This window comes from Sturnira hondurensis, unplaced genomic scaffold (genome assembly GCF_014824575.4).
Source record: "Sturnira hondurensis isolate 20B ecotype Veracruz unplaced genomic scaffold, ASM1482457v3 Scaffold0008640, whole genome shotgun sequence".
In the NCBI taxonomy this organism is placed as follows: Eukaryota; Metazoa; Chordata; class Mammalia; order Chiroptera; family Phyllostomidae; genus Sturnira; species Sturnira hondurensis.
In genome coordinates, this window is record NW_028081271.1 from 23,058,574 (window position 1) to 23,076,486 (window position 17,913).

At 37.4% G+C, this 17,913-nt stretch overlaps 1 protein-coding gene across 2 annotated transcripts in view; it reads left to right on the forward strand.

The window, feature by feature from the left end:
- HOOK3 (hook microtubule tethering protein 3) overlaps window positions 1-11,764 on the forward strand; it is a 78,228-nt gene extending 66,464 nt beyond the window's left edge. For both annotated transcript variants that reach the window (XM_037055494.1, XM_037055495.1), the window contains 5 exons: window positions 3,717-3,799; window positions 4,820-4,920; window positions 6,189-6,293; window positions 6,668-6,739; window positions 9,753-11,764. In XM_037055494.1, the coding sequence (XP_036911389.1) occupies window positions 3,717-3,799; window positions 4,820-4,920; window positions 6,189-6,293; window positions 6,668-6,739; window positions 9,753-9,893 (502 nt within the window). In that variant the 3' untranslated portion in view covers window positions 9,894-11,764. The remainder of the gene's footprint in view (window positions 1-3,716; window positions 3,800-4,819; window positions 4,921-6,188; window positions 6,294-6,667; window positions 6,740-9,752) is intronic.
- The last annotated feature ends 6,149 nt before the right edge of the window (window positions 11,765-17,913 follow it).

Consider the following 17,913-nt stretch of genomic DNA (forward strand, 5'->3'; position numbering starts at 1 on the left):
TTGAACCCACAGCCTTTTAGGTTTACAGGACTTTTGTGTTTCCTAAAAAGTGCTATTTTAAAAAAAGCTTATCAATAGCAGATTATTAAACATTTCCTTAAATTACAGACCTATCTGAACATGACTTTTTAATCTAAATGATGGAATAAATTTCAAAATATTGTTTGTTTTCTCACGAAAAGGAAATCTTCATCTATCTTTATCTTTATCTGAGGTTGACAAGTTAGGATTGTTTCATGACTTTTCTTGCAGCCAGTAACAAATTTAATCCTTCCTATCACTTTCTAGCAAAACTTTCCTTGTGAGCTTTGAGTGCAGAGTGGCTGTGAATTGCCAGCCTGTTAGCATGTTATAATGTTACAGTAAGTAAACCAGGTATTCAGGAGATAAGTTTGACTTACTCTACTGAGACTGGACAGAAATTCCATAGTTTGGCAATTTACCTCGTCCTCCCCCTCCCCCTTTTTTTAATGTGGGGAAGGTGAGATGCTTCTTGCAACTAACACTTGTGGGCAAGTCTAACAGTGGGCAGATTTTTAATGTAGTAAAACAGAGAATGTTACCTCCCGGCCATTGTGAGGTTACCCAGCATCAAGATTTAGTGCTGAATTCTGTCCTTTCTTCATTTCCCAACACTTTATTGGAAAAAATAGAATACCTGTTGTTTCATAAAACTATGGTCTGACCATTTTTTGTGTTCAGTCGTTTTTCAGTCATTGGCATGGTAAAATCCTCAAAAAGAATTTGTTAGAGATGAAGCCTGTATTCATTTCCTGTGATTGTTATACTTCCCCAAATTAGGTGGCTAAAAACAATAGAATTTTATCCTCTAATGGAAGTCTGAAATCACAGCGTCAGCAGGATTGGTTCCTTCTGTAAGTTCTAAGGGAGAGTCTGTCCCAGGCCCCTCTCCTAGCTCCTGCCGGCTGCCAGCAGCCCTTGGCTTGCAGATGCATTACTCCAGCCTCTGTCTTCATTGTCATGTGGCAGTCTTCTCTCTGGATGGCTGTGTCGTCTTATGCCTCTCAGCGGTCCCAGTCATTGGATTCAGGGCCCACCTTGATCCAGTATGACTTCGTTTTAACCAATTACATCGGCAAAGACCCTGTTTCCAAATGCCGCATTCATAGGTGCCAAGGATTAGGACTTCATCATGTCTTTGCGGGAGTCACAGGGCCCGTAGACGTCTTAAAGATAGTCAGTCTTACACAAACCTAAAGCGGCAATGGAGACCATTTTACACACACCAGACTGGTAAAGTTTAAGAATCTGATGGACCGAGTATTGCCAAAGATGCTGAGCAGTGGTAATTTTCATCCACTGCTGGTTGCAGTGTACAGCGGTTTTCTGATTAAACCAGGAAGGACATGCACACATCCTGTGATCCACAGTTCCAGTCTCCTTTCTGTACCCTCGATCGGTGGTCTTCAACCTTTCTCATCTCATGGCACACATAAACTAATTACTAAGCTTCTGTGGCATACCCAACAATACATTTTTAGGACTATAAGATGCACCTAGGTTTTAGAGGAGGAAAATAGGGGAAAATTTTTTGAAGCAAAAAATGTGGTAAAATATTTAATAACCTGTGACCTTGCTCCACCCACCCCCCCACAGTGAGCCAGGTAAGTTACATTCAGAATATAAGATGCACCCCCCTTTTCTCCCAAGGTTGGGGGAGTGTGTCTTATAGTTTAAAAAACACAGTGCCTACTTTTTTGCTCCAAGGTGAATTAAAAAATCAGGTACCCACACTTGTATAAAAGGATGTCAGGTACCAAGAACTAACCAATCAGATGCAACCTGATTACGCAGCCTGTCCTGTAAGGCCTAACTCTGTTATATGACTAATAACTATTGTTGTGTTGGCTGCTGTCATTTTTTTATATGACAGTCTAAGGGAAAAGAGGTCAGTGCCCCTGACGACATAGTCAGATATTGCATATTTTAAAATTCTGGCAGCTACCAGTAGAAAATCATTGCCCTGGATACCTAGCGATGCAGTTGTCCATGCGTACCAGGAGACATGTGGAGGAAGGTGTGGAAGAATGTCGTCCGTCATAACAAAGTAAAAACAACACAAACATTCCTAGTTATAAAATGATGGATAGAATGAGGTGGTGTATGCAAACAACAGAACACTATATTGCAATAAAATATATACAACAAACAAATGACCATTTAAATTGCAGTTGAAACAGGCAAACCAGGGCTGACACAACACAGATTCCTCTCAAGAGCATAATGTTAAGTAAAAGGTGGATGCCACAGAATCACACATACAGTGTAAGTAAAGAATAAATTAAAAGTTGGGCTAAATTAAGTAATGCATTATTTAGGACTATAAAGACCTCACAAAAGTTATTAGAATGATTGAAATTTTGAATTTTGGTTACCTCTGGGAAGGAGAATGGGGATACATGGTTCTGAGATCATTGTTTCTTGATTTGTTTCTTCACCGAGCTTAGTTTTTCTTGTTCTTTGTATAAATTTTTGTGTGTGTGTGCATGCGTGTATATGGATTGGGGCAAAAGTAATTTCACAGTTCATATGGAAAATAATACAGTAATTAAGAAGTAATAACACAAGAATGAAGTCTGTGTTTCATGTACTCCACTGTAAATCTTTTACCCCACCTTGTAGGCATGTATGTATGTATGTATGTATGTGCCATACACGCAAGAAATTGTTGAAAAAGAAATGATTTATTTCTGTATTGTGCATTGAAAAGACTAGAAAACAAAGTACTCTATTTTCTGTTTTTCTGTATTTTGGCAGCCTTTTTTTCTCTTTCTTATCACAGAACGCCATGCTAAATAGTATATAGGGAGAAATACACATATATAAACGCCAGGGGAAAACTTTCCATTAATTTATTTTTTTACATTTCTATTGGAATATAACTTAAATACAGTAAAGTACCTACACATTCTAATTCCTAACTCTACAAACACCTTGATGAACGTTTTCCTACAAACATAGGTAACCCACATTAACATAGAGAATATTTCCAGCAACCCACCAGGATTTTCCATTCCTCCCTCTCATTGATTGGTTACCTCCCCAAGTAGCCACTGTGCTGCTCTCACTTTTGATTGGTTTTGTCACTTTCTGAACTTCATGTAAATGTGATCATTCTGTATTGCCCTCTGGTGTCTGACTTCTGTGTTCGACATTCTGTGTTATCTTTCCATGTAGTTGCTTGTATCCTTCTTTTTTGCAGCCCAGGCATGTGCCCTGACTGGGAATGAAACCAGTGCGACCCTTGGTTCTCAGGCTGGCGCTCAATCCACTGAGCCACACCAGCCAGGGCTCTATTGTTCTTTTCTGTTGTCCTAGTGTTTTTTCTGTTCTTATTTTTAGAATTTCACCTCTTCGCAATAAGATTTTGCACTGTAAACCTCTGCAAAGTTTTCGACTTAATTTTCACAGTACCCGTATTCCTGGGGAAAACATAAAGAGCATCGAGTTCTGCCCTCTTGTGCAGGCTCATGTAAAAGAAGTGACTGCTTCAACCTCTCAGATTTTGTCTCTGTTTTTGAACTTATTTTTAAAAATCTATTAAATTCACGTTGAGTTAGTCTTTTCATCTTTGTTTTATAGCATTCTGTGTTATGCAGATATATTCCAAAAATAAAAAACGTACCTCTTTCATTTGAAGTGGAAAAAGATGCGTAACGGCAGCAGGTGACGTGGTATTATACATTTGGTTACAGGGAGAAGCTGCACGAAGCCAATAATGAATTGCAGAAGAAGAGAGCCATTATTGAAGATCTCGAACCCAGATTTAACAACAGCTGTGAGTTTTTCCTAATTAGCATAGTTTTAAATTGGTTAGTCTGCTAATGATAAGTTTATGTAAAATTGTTTATTTTAAAAATAGGCCCTATTACATATGCTAGCCATTAAAGGATTTGTTTTGCCCTATTTATAAAAAGAGTATATAATCGTCTTCACAATATTTCTTAAATTTCTAATTATAGTTGTATTTTTCCTTAACAGTGGACACTAATGAATATTTTATGAAATTATTTTCATAGTGTAGTTGAATGCTAAGTCAGTCAAACTTTTACTTGTCTTGAAGTTTCCACACATAAAATGTGTGAATTAATGACTTCATTAACTCTTTTGTGTGGAAGTTGGAGCAATCACAGGCTTTTATCTTTTTATTGCAATAAAATATATACAACATAAAAATGACCACGTAAACCGTGTTAGGCGTACAGCTCAGTGGCAGTAAGTACATTCATGTCGTGCAACCAGACGCAGTCACGCAGCCGCCCACACTCAGTGCGCTTGCGCAGCCCCTGTCATCCCCAGGACTTTCTCGCCTTCCCAGACTGAAGCTCCCGGCCCCTGTTAGCCTCCAGTGCGCTTTCTGTCTCTGCCAACGGGGCTGTTTTAGTTATTTCCCTTCATATAAGGAGGAACAGAGAATATTTGTCCTCTCATGTCTGGCTGATTTCACTTAGCGTCATGTATTTCATTTTTACTTTGTATAATGTCTCCGTTTTGTAGCATGCCTCAGAATGAAGGCTGAATAACATTCGATCTCATGTATGTACCTCACCGTGTACCGCGATCTCATGTCTATACACCATGTGTGTCCATTCTTCCATCAGTGGGAGATTTTTAATTTAAGCATTTTCACACTGGAGTTTTTGTTTATAAGAAACGGTTTTATAAAAATTATGAATTTTTTTAAAAAAGAATTATAGGAATAGATCAATCTCTCAAAACTATTAACTACTTACTATTAGTTGAAATATTTTTAAAGTTACAATCTAAAAAAAAATGGTTTTTACTGTCTCATCCACAGCCTTAAAAATTGAAGAATTACAGGAAGCTCTACGGAAGAAAGAAGAGGAAATGAAGCAAATGGAAGAACGGTATAAGAAATACTTAGAGAAAGCTAAGAGTGTAAGTACGCATTTGCGGGCATCTCACTTCACCCTCTGACCATGTTTCACTGACTCCTCACGCAGAGAATCAGAACAACAACTACCAAGAAGAAAATGAACCTTTACGTAGGAAATAAGTGGCAGTCACCACCTTAACTGCCAATCAGAATGACCTACACTAACTGTAGGACAGCCAACATCTTGTGCCTTTTGATGCAGTATCATTGCCAATAATACTTAACCTGAGTCTAAACAGTCTTCCAGATCTAATATTCAGTTCCCAGGGAAAATGAGGTTATTGTAATAAGTTAAATAACACTTTCAGGAAATCATCAGATAAATGCAGAGTCTGTGTCATGAAAAAGAAATAGGCATTAGAGTGTGGGGAGGGAGGGGAACACAAGAGACTGCTGTAATTTTTAACTTTATTTTTTTTAAGATTTTATTTATTTATCTTTAGAGAGGAAGGGAAGGAGAGAAGGAGCGAAATATCAATGTACGGTTGCCTCTTGTGAGTCCCCTGCTGGGAACTGGCCTGCAACCCAGGCATGTGCCCCGGCTAGGAATCGAACTGCGATCGTGTGGTCTGCAGGCCTGCACTCAATCCACTGAGCTACACCAGCCAGGGCTAGACTGCTGTAATTTTTAAAAGCCCAAAGGGATCTAAGGACCAAATGTAATGCATTAATCTTTGGGTCCTGGATTGGGAAAGAGAAATCAAATGTGGAAGTACAGTAATTGGTGAATCTGTATTAAAGGAAATGTGTTTTTATTGTTCTGCTGTTTCAAAGTCTTCTGTAGGTTTGGTTATTTTTGATAGTAGAAGTATTGGCCATAAAGCAAAATACCTTTCCCAGAAGATCTCTAGTTGGCCAGCTAGAATTGCATCATGTGCCCACGCATAAACTGAGCCACTGGCAGAAGAGATGGGTCACGATGACAGGCTTTTAAACCCTCAGGGCCCTCTTACTAAGTACACGTCCACTCAGAGGCAGAGGGCTAACCGACCCGGGTCAGAGGACAGGGACAGGGCCCGAAGCTGTCAGGAGTGTTTGCTGCAGTGAAATGTGTCCATTTCCAGTGACAGTGACTTCTTTTACTTGATTCTCTTCCATAATTAAAAAGGTATAATAATTGAATATTTCATACATTCAAATTTTAAAGTATCCTTATAACTTTAATTTTCATAAGGTTTATCTTTCATTTTTTTTCAAAAATAAGTGCTTCCTTAGATATTACATTCTTTCAGTCTGAGACTTAGAATTTTTCTCTTTTTAATTTTCACAGGTTATCCGCACTTTAGATCCTAAACAGAATCAAGGAGCTGCACCAGAAATACAAGCTCTGAAAAACCAGCTTCAGGAACGGGACCGACAGTTCCATTCATTAGAGGTAGTTCACTGTACTATACAGTAGGGTGTTTTTGTTTTTTTTTAAGATTTTATTTATTTATCTTTAGAGAGGAAGGGAAGGAGAGAAGGAGAGAAATATCAATGTATGCTTGACTCTGGTGAGTCCCCTGCTGGGAACTGGCCTGCAACCCAGGCATGTGCCCCGACTGGGAATCGACCCGCGATGGTGTGGTTCGCAGGCCCACGCTCAATCCACTGAGCTACACCAGCCAGGGCGGGTGTTTTTTTTATTCTTTTTCCTAGAAGACTTGATATATGCTGTTGTCTCCACTAATTTAGAGAGTTAATTGTGAGTATTTTACTGATACAGAATTGTTTTTCATCTTTACGTGTTTCTGTATGTTTGTTTCTTAGAAAGAATATGAGAAAACAAAGAGTCAACGAGAGATGGAGGAGAAATACATCGTCAGTGCCTGGTACAACATGGTAAGACAGTCACACTTCAAAACACCGCAGGGTTCAGCGAGTGTATAATGTTTGTTACACGCCTCTACTGTAGAAGTAATTCTGCCAGTGGATCTGAAAGTAATTGCTCTCCTAACACGCACTAACAAAATCTTAATGCTGACCTTAGGACCGGAAAGCAGAAAGAACCACCATACACAGGGTTAGGGCGTTGTAAACACATCGTTACCCCTAGAGAATAAAGAGATAAATGACGGTCTTATTGCTGTCTCTCAGAACCATTTTCATGTAGGGGAAAGGGACTCTGATAATATCTAAATACTGATGTAGTTGCTTTTGTGAGACTGTTTCAGTATCTTTGCAGGAGTGGTACTTACACTGAGTATAGTTTAGCTGTCTTATGGGGTGTGGAAAATGTCTATGGTTGCTAGACCCTGAACAACTGGAGGTTTTGAAATTGGATTTTTCAGCACGCTCATGCATATACACACAGACACGCTTTAAAAGTATTGCAGGGGAAAATAAATGCTCATCAATATTCTGGGCTTCGGTAAGATTTTAGGAGTATGAATACCTGTGGATTTTGAAGAATGTTGTACTTTTTTCCTAAACTTTTTGTATTCTTTTTCTTTTTTGTTCTTTTTCCCAGTAAGACCACTTCTACCTTTTCAAAGTGTTAGTTGCTTGATAAAGGAAATTAAACCAGATTCCTTTCTTCAACCCTCTTTGACCTTATAGTTGTGTTACTGGCACAATACCACTTTCCATTTTACAGTTACAATTGATACTGTGTTTTAAAGGTTAGTGCCCAGGCCTCCTAATTATGTGATGTGATCTTTGCCAGAAATTTACACAATTTCATGACATGTCTACATTTATATTTGCTTTGGTTAAAACTACATATTTAAGATTTTATCACAGTTAAAAAAAACAAAAAGGAAAATCACTGGCTTTAGAATACTATTACTGTTAACAAATACAGGTTTCTTGAACATTAAAATTAAAAAATGGAGCCCTGGTCAAGTAGCTCAGTTGGTTAGAGCACCATCCTGGTCCACACTGAGGCTTCGAGTTTGACCCCTGGGGTCAGGGCACATGCAGGAGTCAACCATTGAGTGCAGCAGTGAGTGGAATAGCTCCCTCACTGGTGCACGCGCTCGTGCGCGCGCTCGCGCTCTCTCTCTCTCTCTCTCTCTCTTTCTCTTTCTCTCCCCCCCTTCCCCTCCTCTCTAAAGCCAACAAATTTTTTAAAAAATTTAATAGGAAAAAAACAATTTAAGGAAGTTCTCCAGGAACCAATCTTGACTCCGCCTATTCTGTTTGCTCTTTATCCTTCTTAAAGTTAGTAATAGTCATCTTGGAGCTCTGCCCCTCAATCCTTATTGCTACTTTCAAATTCTTGACTGCTTTTGGTGACTTCACAATTATGTTTCTTATGGAACTAAATTTATTTATTCTGTGAACAGTATTAAAGAATAGTCCTAACTTTCAGCTCTACAGAGAGGGAAGGAATAACACTAAGTAGACTCATACAAGTTATGTTCAGATAAGATAGCCAGTAACAGCTTCACACATACATTCAGACAGCTCTGCATCTCATTCACCTGAGATGAAGATGACAAGTGCTGGGAAAGGTATTAGGTGTCTAAGAGAACGGCCTTGTGATGGATACTGAGGTCTTGAAAAGTGTGTAAAGAATTTGAGTAAGTTGCTTGAAATGTGAAAGTGAAAATAGTATATTTTATTTTTATTTTTTTAATTTTATTTAAAAATAGCATATTTTAAATAAAATGTAATTGTTAATGTGTGCAACCAAATTAATAAATAAAGATTGCCAATAGATATTTGCTAATTTTATTCAAGTCCTTAAATGCTTTGATTTCAAATTGAGTGAAAAAGCTGTTCTGGATTTTCTCATAGGCAGAATGGAGGAATGTGTGAATGTATTTAGGTACATATGATGGACTGCAATTCTATTAAAAAGGCAAAGCCATGACTAGTGGTTTTCCTAGACGCTAACTACTGATAGGAAGACTTATGTCTTAGCCGCCTGTTTTCTGTGCTAGTTTGTCCAGTGCATTCTGGGAAGGCTGTGTGTCTTTTCACACAGCTTGGCACTCCGCCTGACTCTCCTCCTGGCTCCCAGCGGCTCGTTTCTTCTTTGTTGCCTTCCACTTCTCTCCCATCAGTTTACTTGTCTCCAGTCACTGGTGAGATTAAACAGCCGCTCTCAGTGCTTACTTACTGTTTGTCTGGTGAGGGCTCTGCACTGGCTCATTAAATGACTACCAAAACCACTTTCCTCCTCCTCTGCCAATAGGCTGGCCATTGCGGTTAGTCCTCCGTGTTTAGAGAGTGCGCCCCCAGAGGTGACTTCCCTCCTGTTAAGGTGCTCTGGGCCCTGCAATTGTGGCTCCTTTCCCTTCTGAGCTAGTAGATCATCCTCCAGTCTTCAGGAAAGACCCCCTGCTCCCTATTGGGCCCTCTGTTTTGGGCTGGCAGGAAGTTTTCTTAATTTGTTTGAAATTACAAGTCCGCCTGAAGTGAAGAAAAGCAGTATTGTGGTATGTATTATACCTAGTGTGCCCTTCCACCTTAAGAAACAGCAAATGTACTTGTGGTTTTCCATTCTAAATATGCCCTGTGATTTCCACAACCCCTTGTGAATCAACTGCTACCAATCAATTGCACTTTTTCTTCCTTGGAAAATCACTTCATACTTTGATTTGAAAGGGAAGTATGTATGATTGAGGATGGGTACTGCATTCCAAAAATCTGTCTCTGTTATCTGTTGTTTTAATTATTGTCAATTCAGAAATCAAGCCTTAATTTTTCCAAAGGAAGATGTGTACCTAATTGGTGGAATTGAAATGTCAATAAAACTTTAATCTATAATGAGCAGAATTAACATTCCTACTTGTGCCTTATGATGCAAAGATGATGAAAAATCTGTGTGATGAAATTGTCTGTTGTGAGAGTATGTTTGTTCCACTATTTTTTAATTGATTACCTTTTTTTTTTCTGTGTGATACAGGGAATGACTCTGCATAAAAAGGCAGCTGAAGACAGACTTGCTAGTACAGGTTCAGGGCAGTCATTTCTGGCCAGGCAAAGACAAGCAACCAGCACAAGAAGGTCTTACCCTGGCCACGTTCAACCAGCCACAGCAAGGTAGACGAGTCTTGCTATCAGAACAAAAACCACCCTGCATTCAAACATACTTCTGTTATCCGTAACACCATTTCAGGAAATTCAGCCAGCTAATTTTTTTTCCATGTTATGTTAATTACTCATTTCTCATGTGAGGACTTTCTCTCTGTATCTATAATGTTTTAGTTTCTTGGCCCTTTATTTTGTAGTCTTTTCAGTAATGTGCCAAAAAAATTTTAAATGCCCAATTGAAAGTGTTGTGTAACAGTGTAGTACATTTCTTTGTATGAAAACGTCCTTTCCCCAATGGTGTAAGCTTTGTAATGAATTAGATTTTCTGCCAATAATTGATATACAATTTATATTCTTTGTTGTGCCTCTGTGTTACCATGCTTTACAAGAATGTCTTTGTTTAAAGGGAATTAATCTTTATATGATGTATTAATCTGTTTCCAGTTGTTTTCCAAATGCACTTCAAATAACTTGCATATTTACTATATAAAATGAATGGTTGGCAAGTGCACTTTTTGCAAAGACATAAAGACATTGGCAGAGGTGCTAAGTAGACCTTACCTAGGGCACCGGATAGAATTATTTAGAGGAAAAAATGAGTTTTCACATTGTTTTATAGGAAATTAAATTTGTTCGAAGATTTGGAAACTATTTTTAAAACATAAAGACATAGAATTTTATTATTTCCTGCTATCTTGTTGCTGGCGGAAGTGAATGCATTTGCATTGGTTAGGTTATTGGGGGTAAATTACAGAAGAAAAAAAATCAGGCAGTACATTGATTTTTTCTTGTTTTGGAACATCGCAGTGCCTGAGAATCAAATTCTGGCAGTGTGGCTGGTACTCAGAGCTGCAATTGACCTTCACCTCTTAGAGACCTATTTTTCATATGCTTACAAGTAATACGTAGCGGGACCTTCAGAGCAACTTGCTTTTTGACTCGTATCTCATTGTTTTACTTACTTGTTAATATAAGTATTTCTATTTCTCACTATTTCCCAATACTTAACATCTTAATATCAGTCATTAAGATCAATAACTGACTTCTTACATGTGATGTTGTGATAGGTCTCTTCTACATTTTTTCTTAATTCTATGTACTAGTCCAAGAATTTGCTACTGAACAGATTCTCTTAGGTATTTGGTTGCATCAGAATGCTTAGATATGTTGATTGGTTGATTGTAAACCATGTTTATTTACATTGATGAATGGCTGTCAAGTAATAATGATTGTAAAGCACTTTGACTATATAAGGTGCTATATAAATGTAAAATATCATTTATTTGAAAATGAAATGCCTCTGCCTGACTTTACATGTTGACTTAAGTATTTGGACCCTATTTATATTTAAGTTCCCCTCCAGCCTTTTTCTTGCACCCTATAGCCCGTTTTTTTAAAAAGCAAAACATTACTTAAATTAGATCAATTTTTTGGTTTTGTTTTTAGATAGGTCATCCAATAAGAGGATTTTATTTCATTGTACTTGCTGTTTAGAAGTTCAGGTTTCATTTAGTTTTGTATATTAAATACAAATTAATAACTTTAAATCAAGCTAAATGTAATTGAGAATTTTCAGAAACTATATTCATATGTTTGATTTTAAATTCTTCCATTTTTATAAGAAAATTGATCTAAAAATTAGTAGTGTTTTCATTTGTCCTTAGAAATCAGACTTGAAGAAAGTATTAGAATATACACAGGAGTGACTTCATGCATTGTGCTAATTTTACATTAAGAACAGAAATCTAAGCGCAGTGTGAATGCTTCTGCCTGAAATAACGGTGAGGCAGGAGGAATTAGTAATAATGGAGAGAACCACGTGAGTAGAGTGCATTGTGGGGTTTCAGGAGGCTAAGCAGACCTAATCATCATAGAAAGTTTTGATAATAAGGGAGCAAAAACCATTTAGGGCAGTTCTTACTCCCAGCCCTCATTTTACAAATAGCATTAGAGGAACACTGTTTTAAAACAGAGTGTGAACACTAACCTTGGTAAAATTAAAATAATTGGGAAATTTTACCTGCAGAATAAGGTAGATGAACAGAAAAGAGTCTATGAACTATTTATTAAAAGGCTAGTATCCCATAAGATAAGAGGTTTTAATTTTACTTCTTAAATATTTGCTGCCCAGCCCGGGTCTCCAGCCCAGATGCACTTCTCTAATGGGTTGGAGAGGTGCCAGCCTTTTAGAAGGAGGTCTTCCTTATTCTTCTTCTTCAGCATCTGTTGCATGCTATTATTTTGGTATTTTACATTCATAACTTTCACTCTCCTTTACCTTTAAAGTTTAGCACATTACTTTCATTATATAGAAGAAATTATATTACTAACATTCTATGATGTTTTTTAAAAAGACAGGAATAAAACTTAGTTCTAACAGTGACAACTCTGTTTCCCTTAGCCAGCTTTGGGGAGGATTTATGAAATTTCTCTCTTCTGTAATGATTAATGATTTCCCAGGAAGTGTGTGACGATGCACGGTCTGCAGGAAGGTCACAGGCACCGAGCTGCGTGCTGTGCTGTGCTTCCACGAACTCCTTAGACACAGGTGCTTCAGGGCGCGGTCGGCTGGGGCAGCGGAGCCAGGCCCTGGAGGAAGTGCAGTGCTGCTACCTTGGGCCCAGGCGATCCATCAGCCCGGTGCCCGAGTTCCTACAGACAGAAAGCGTTTTTGCTGTTTTCCTTCTAACCAGGGTAAGGAAATACAAAGTGAATAAGGAATAGTAAAGCATAGCATTTGTGTTCTGCAGTGTATATCTAAGAAGTTCATAATGGGGAAAAAAATCCAGCAAATATTGTAGTTTACCACATCTAAAAAGAGTAAATAATACAGTTGTGCTTAACAGAACTTCCAAAATTTCATTCATATCTTTTTATAGTTTGCCTAGTCACTTGTTAATAACCAAGAAAAAGAAGCCCCTAAATAAAGGATCCGTGTTCCAAAATTGATCAAGATTGAATTATTTCTATTAGAAAGCCCTAGCCTAGTGAAATTGGCTTAATGGGATACTTAGATTGTAAAAGGAAGCATTGCCTGTAATGTCATTGAGGTTTTATTATTTTGTTTATATAATAAAAGCTCAATTGCACAAAATTAAGCTAAATGTTATCTAGTCAAAGACATAAGCCTATATATATTTCATTAGTTTTTGCAAAGGTATGAAAATTCATGCTGTCCAAATAGATCAGCAATAATTTGTAAGCGAAAGCTAAGTTGAAGACATTTTATTTATGCTCCAGTTTGCTCACATCTCCTTGTCAAGAATAGTTCTGTCCAGTTTTACTAACTGACGACATGAGCTATTTCTGAGTGTCTCCTGCACTCAGGTAGGCATCATCTTTGAAGATGACCATGTTCAAAACTTGAAAATCTTTACCCCAGTATAAGAATTATCTTGAAACAAAAATACAAGTTTTGAAATTATCTTAACTCTCTGCATTCAATCTCCAGTTGTCCAGATCTCAGACTCCAGGAATGTTACAATTGTCCTTAGTTGGAACATGTGAGCTTTATCTGAATCCCCAACCCACAGGTAGTGGTACAAAGCCAGCTAGATCACTGACATGTGGATCAGACCCTGCAGGGACAGCCAAGTACCTGGCATCTTGCTTTTGCTAAGGGCAAAATAACAACATTAAGACGAAATTTTGTTGTTGTTGTTGTCTGTCCATTAAACTATGGAAGAATATTTTGACTTTTTAGACTTGTGTTATGAAGGGACCCTTTCCCTAGAAAGGGCTGTGGAACTGACTGATGAGGCTTTGTACATCTTACCAGCAAAGCCTGCGTGGTACCCCAAAGTAGGATGAAAGACTGCACTCAACAGAAGTGAAATGGGGTACCAGAAACTTCTAAAATCACCTTAGCGTGTTTTTTGTTTTTCCGTTTTTGTAAGATAAAAGGGTTTTCCATTCAGCAGTGATCGTCTCTCTCGCTGCGGTTCCCACTGTCAGCGGGCAGCTGGTTTCCGTGGTCGTCCAGCCCAGCTCCGTCATGTTGAGAGAGCAGTGTCAGAGCCTGTTCTCTGCCACTGGAGTGATGGCACTATTTTATATCATGAGTTTGTGTGAGGAAGGCTGTTCTCAATGTATCTGCCACCCAAGTTTTTACTTTCTGTAAAGCATATTTAAATAATAAGTGGTGTAAGTTCCTTGTATTGTAACTTTTGAAATGGTTTTATTATCTAATTTGAGCACAATGATTTTAGGGGCTAAAGTTTTGCAGGAAGTATTATTTATTTCTCAGAAGCCTAAAAACCATGAAAGAATTTGTTACTAATGTAGCTAATTTCTACCCTTCCCCTGTCCCTTCCATCATCAGAGCATAAGTATTTAGCTTCCTTTTTATAAAATGAGGGACAGCACAGGTGTGATGACATCCATCTGTTTCACATCGCTGATTACATTCTTGGGGAAGTATGTACCGATTATTTTGTTTAAAAACAGCCCTTATCAACCCAATTCACATGTATTGTCTTTTTAATGTAAAAACTTAGGAAACTTGTGTTTAAATACATGAGTTTTTTTACATTGCACTTAAAATGAGAGAGAAGGGACATTACTTATTGAAAAACTAGAGGCCCAAACCTAGTTAAGGCAAGTATATGAGTTTTGGCAACTGTGGGGGACCTATAAATGTTTCCTAACAATTATCTATCAGCAATTATGTTATGTCTCTTTTCAGTATTTTTCTGTCTTTCTAACGTTAGCGAACAATATTCGGTAAGATAAGTGTGTATGCCATATATGAGCATAGAAGTCTGAGAAAGTAACAGAACTGCTCTTAAGGCAGATTCGTTCCCAGATAGTAGAGTGGATTGTTGGGATATGACATGACCTAGTTATAGAACATTTCCAGGCAGATGGAAGTATAATACAATCAAGACTTACACTGTCTTAACAAATGCTCCTAAAGTAATAGCTTATATAAAGTTTCTGACTTTATTATGTGATTATTCAATTAAAAAGAGTAGACAAAAATATAATTTATTTTCTAATTATCCTTCCCTTCAATGGGCATAAACTGGGCACATCACGTTAACTGTGTGTGTTATCATTGGAGGGGAAAGCACCTGTTTTCAATTTGAGACTGATAACCCATTACTAAACCTAAGGTCCTGATTTGAGGTCGTTAAGAGCCCTGTGATTAGATGAGATGAGAAGAAATCTGTGGGCTGAAAATCGCTACCCACTTCCTTCCGGTTACCTCGATCTGCTGCTTTAGCCAGTCCACTAACCATGGGCTCAAATTTGTGTCCCCCTTGACCAGACATAGTAGCCCCACAGAAATATTGGTTTAAAGTGAAGGCAAAAATACACAGTTTAAAAATACATGTTCAAGGAGAGCCCTTATGTACCTGATACGTATTCTCCAGGCTCTGAAGGAGATGTTTAGGATCTGAAGATGAAGTCATCAGAGAGGGTGTCCATGGCCTCAAAGGTTTAGGCTGCAGGGTCTATCAAACATCCTGCATTATATCCACTCAGAGCTTAAAGGAGAACTTAAATGTCATGGGAAGAACAATGTGAAAGTGAAAGAAAACTACCAAAGCATGCTGAGGCTTTAATAACGTACAGGGGAGACGGCTGAGCCAGCATTATCACGTTTGAGATTTCTAAATTGACAGAAGAAAATAATTAGTTTAGTAACTGTATTGTGAAATAGAAGGGGCTCGAGTTTATTCTTGGTATACTTGTCAACCTATGGTCAGTGATTACTGTATGTACATTGTCGTGTTTATTTTGTATATGTCACTATTAGAATTGAATGTCTTAATATTACTGTTCTAATCATTTATGTATTATTTATACTTCACTGCAAGATTCACAGCACTTTACTAATATTAGATGATTATTTTCTTTACCTTCCTGTGGCATGTTTTATTTATCTTTTCCAGTGGGGTTCTTTTCCTTATTTGGAGCATTCACTAAGAAAAATGTAAGAGATTGCCCAAATAAGTGGGCGTTTTGTACTCTTCCTGAAATTTTTAAAGTCAGATCTGAAGTTCTGAGTCTGGAGATCTATTCGAAGTTGGGTTGGGGCTACTAAGCATAAATTACATTTTATATTTCACATTAATCAAACTCTTATGTGAGTTAATAACTAATGAAGTTCTCTCACATTAACGCCCTTCAAATGTTGTTTTCTGGAGTTGGAGCAGTAAAACGTAAATAACTGTCTGGTGAATCAGAAGATGTTCTTACCTTTGATTTTCCTGTTGCCTAAAATACAAACCTACAAACTGTCCGTACCATTTGTAGTTTCTTCATCATTGCATATACCCACAGGCAGGAGAAAGCCAGGTTCATGGGCTACTAAGGCAGAGAATCTGGAAAGTGGTTGGGGTGGGGTCATGGGAAAAGGCTGACCCCAAAGATGGCAGAACAGTACAGAAAAATTCTTAGTTTTATTATAACAGATATGCTTTCTGAAGCTGGACATTTTCTTGAGTTCAAATACAGCAAAGTTTTTGGCTTACTAAGGGATGTTTTTAAGATTTAGGACTCTGCCCTTTGTAACTGGAATATAACAGTATTCAAATCATAGAAAGTACCAAAATAGTTGTTGTTACATAAGCATAGACATATGTGATTACTGCCAAATAATAATAAGATTTGCTCATAAGAACATTCTCTTAGTTTTATATCATTTTGTGTTTTCAGAGGAGAGAAATGTTTTTATAGTGGGAAAAGTTTCTATAGTCTTTCTCCTGCAGTCCCCCTATCCTACTGATGGGCTTTGCCTAGGCAGGTCCCCGAAGAGAGCAACATGGAAAACCAGGTCTAGACTCTGACCTTGGAAAGGAGAGCTGCGCTTTGTCCTCCCAAAGCAGAAAATTACACGCGCGCGCATACACACGAGGACAAACCATGTTTTGGATATGTACTAATTAGTAGTTAAATGGATAGGTTTCCTTCAGATTGTCTTTATCATCCATTGACATCTTGTTCATCCAGACAAGAGTAGATTTTAGACTTGCCTTGTTGGATTCATTAGCTGCTTGACACGTGACAATTAAAATTAAATTAAAAATTTGGTTCCCCAGTCACCTAGCCACACTTGAAGTACTTCAGTAACCACACTTGGATAGTGGTTACCATATTGGACAGAACAGATTTAGAACATTTTCATCACTGCAGAAAATGCTTTTTGCCAGTGCTGTACCCCCCCAAGGGAAGATAAGGACAAAACAAAGGTGTTCAATTCATGTACGATAGCTCTTAGATTTTACTGCAATAGTTGATTTGAATACAGCTATTTTTCTTATTAAAATTAACCCCAGCCCTTCTAAAAACCTTGGAAAGATCAAAACCCCATTCTTTGAAACTAATTTTCAATATATATTTTTAGACAGATTCTTAGCACTTTACTTTCCAAATAACATAATTAAATCATTTCATAAGTCATAACTTAGTATCTTTAAGAGTTTTTATGTAGTCCTTTAACATTAATGATAGTTTACACTTAAATTGAGCAGAAACTGGTGAATGCTTATTTATAAGCAAAAATTGATAAACACCATTTTCTATTTGGTTACATTTAAATCTATATAGAACTAATGAAAGTTGCCAACAGTTCTTTTTCTATCCCTAAGATCATATTTGATTATCTTCCACCTTAAAGGTATATCATATCCAAATAATTTGTTTTTCTTCAGTTTCTTGCTCTTAACAAGTTGGATAGTGAATCAAGTGTTAAATTTAATGTATGAAGCAAACATTTAATTCCAGTAATTTAGTGAATGAAACATTTTTTAATATTTATTAATTGACTTGGCCAATTACTAATGCACTTAACATAATTAAAAGATCTACACAAATGCATTGATGAGGTTTTTAATGAATATAAGAGACTAATCATAATTCTTTTGAATTCAGTTTGTTACTTAATTAAACTATCCTGTTAGGAATTCATGATGCTTTTCTTTTTAAGAAATTTTATCAAGCAACAGGCTTGTTCCAGTAGTATCAAATTCTAAGTAAATTATGATGAAACTCTTATTGTCGTTCAGATTCAGATAAGTAAAGGGTGT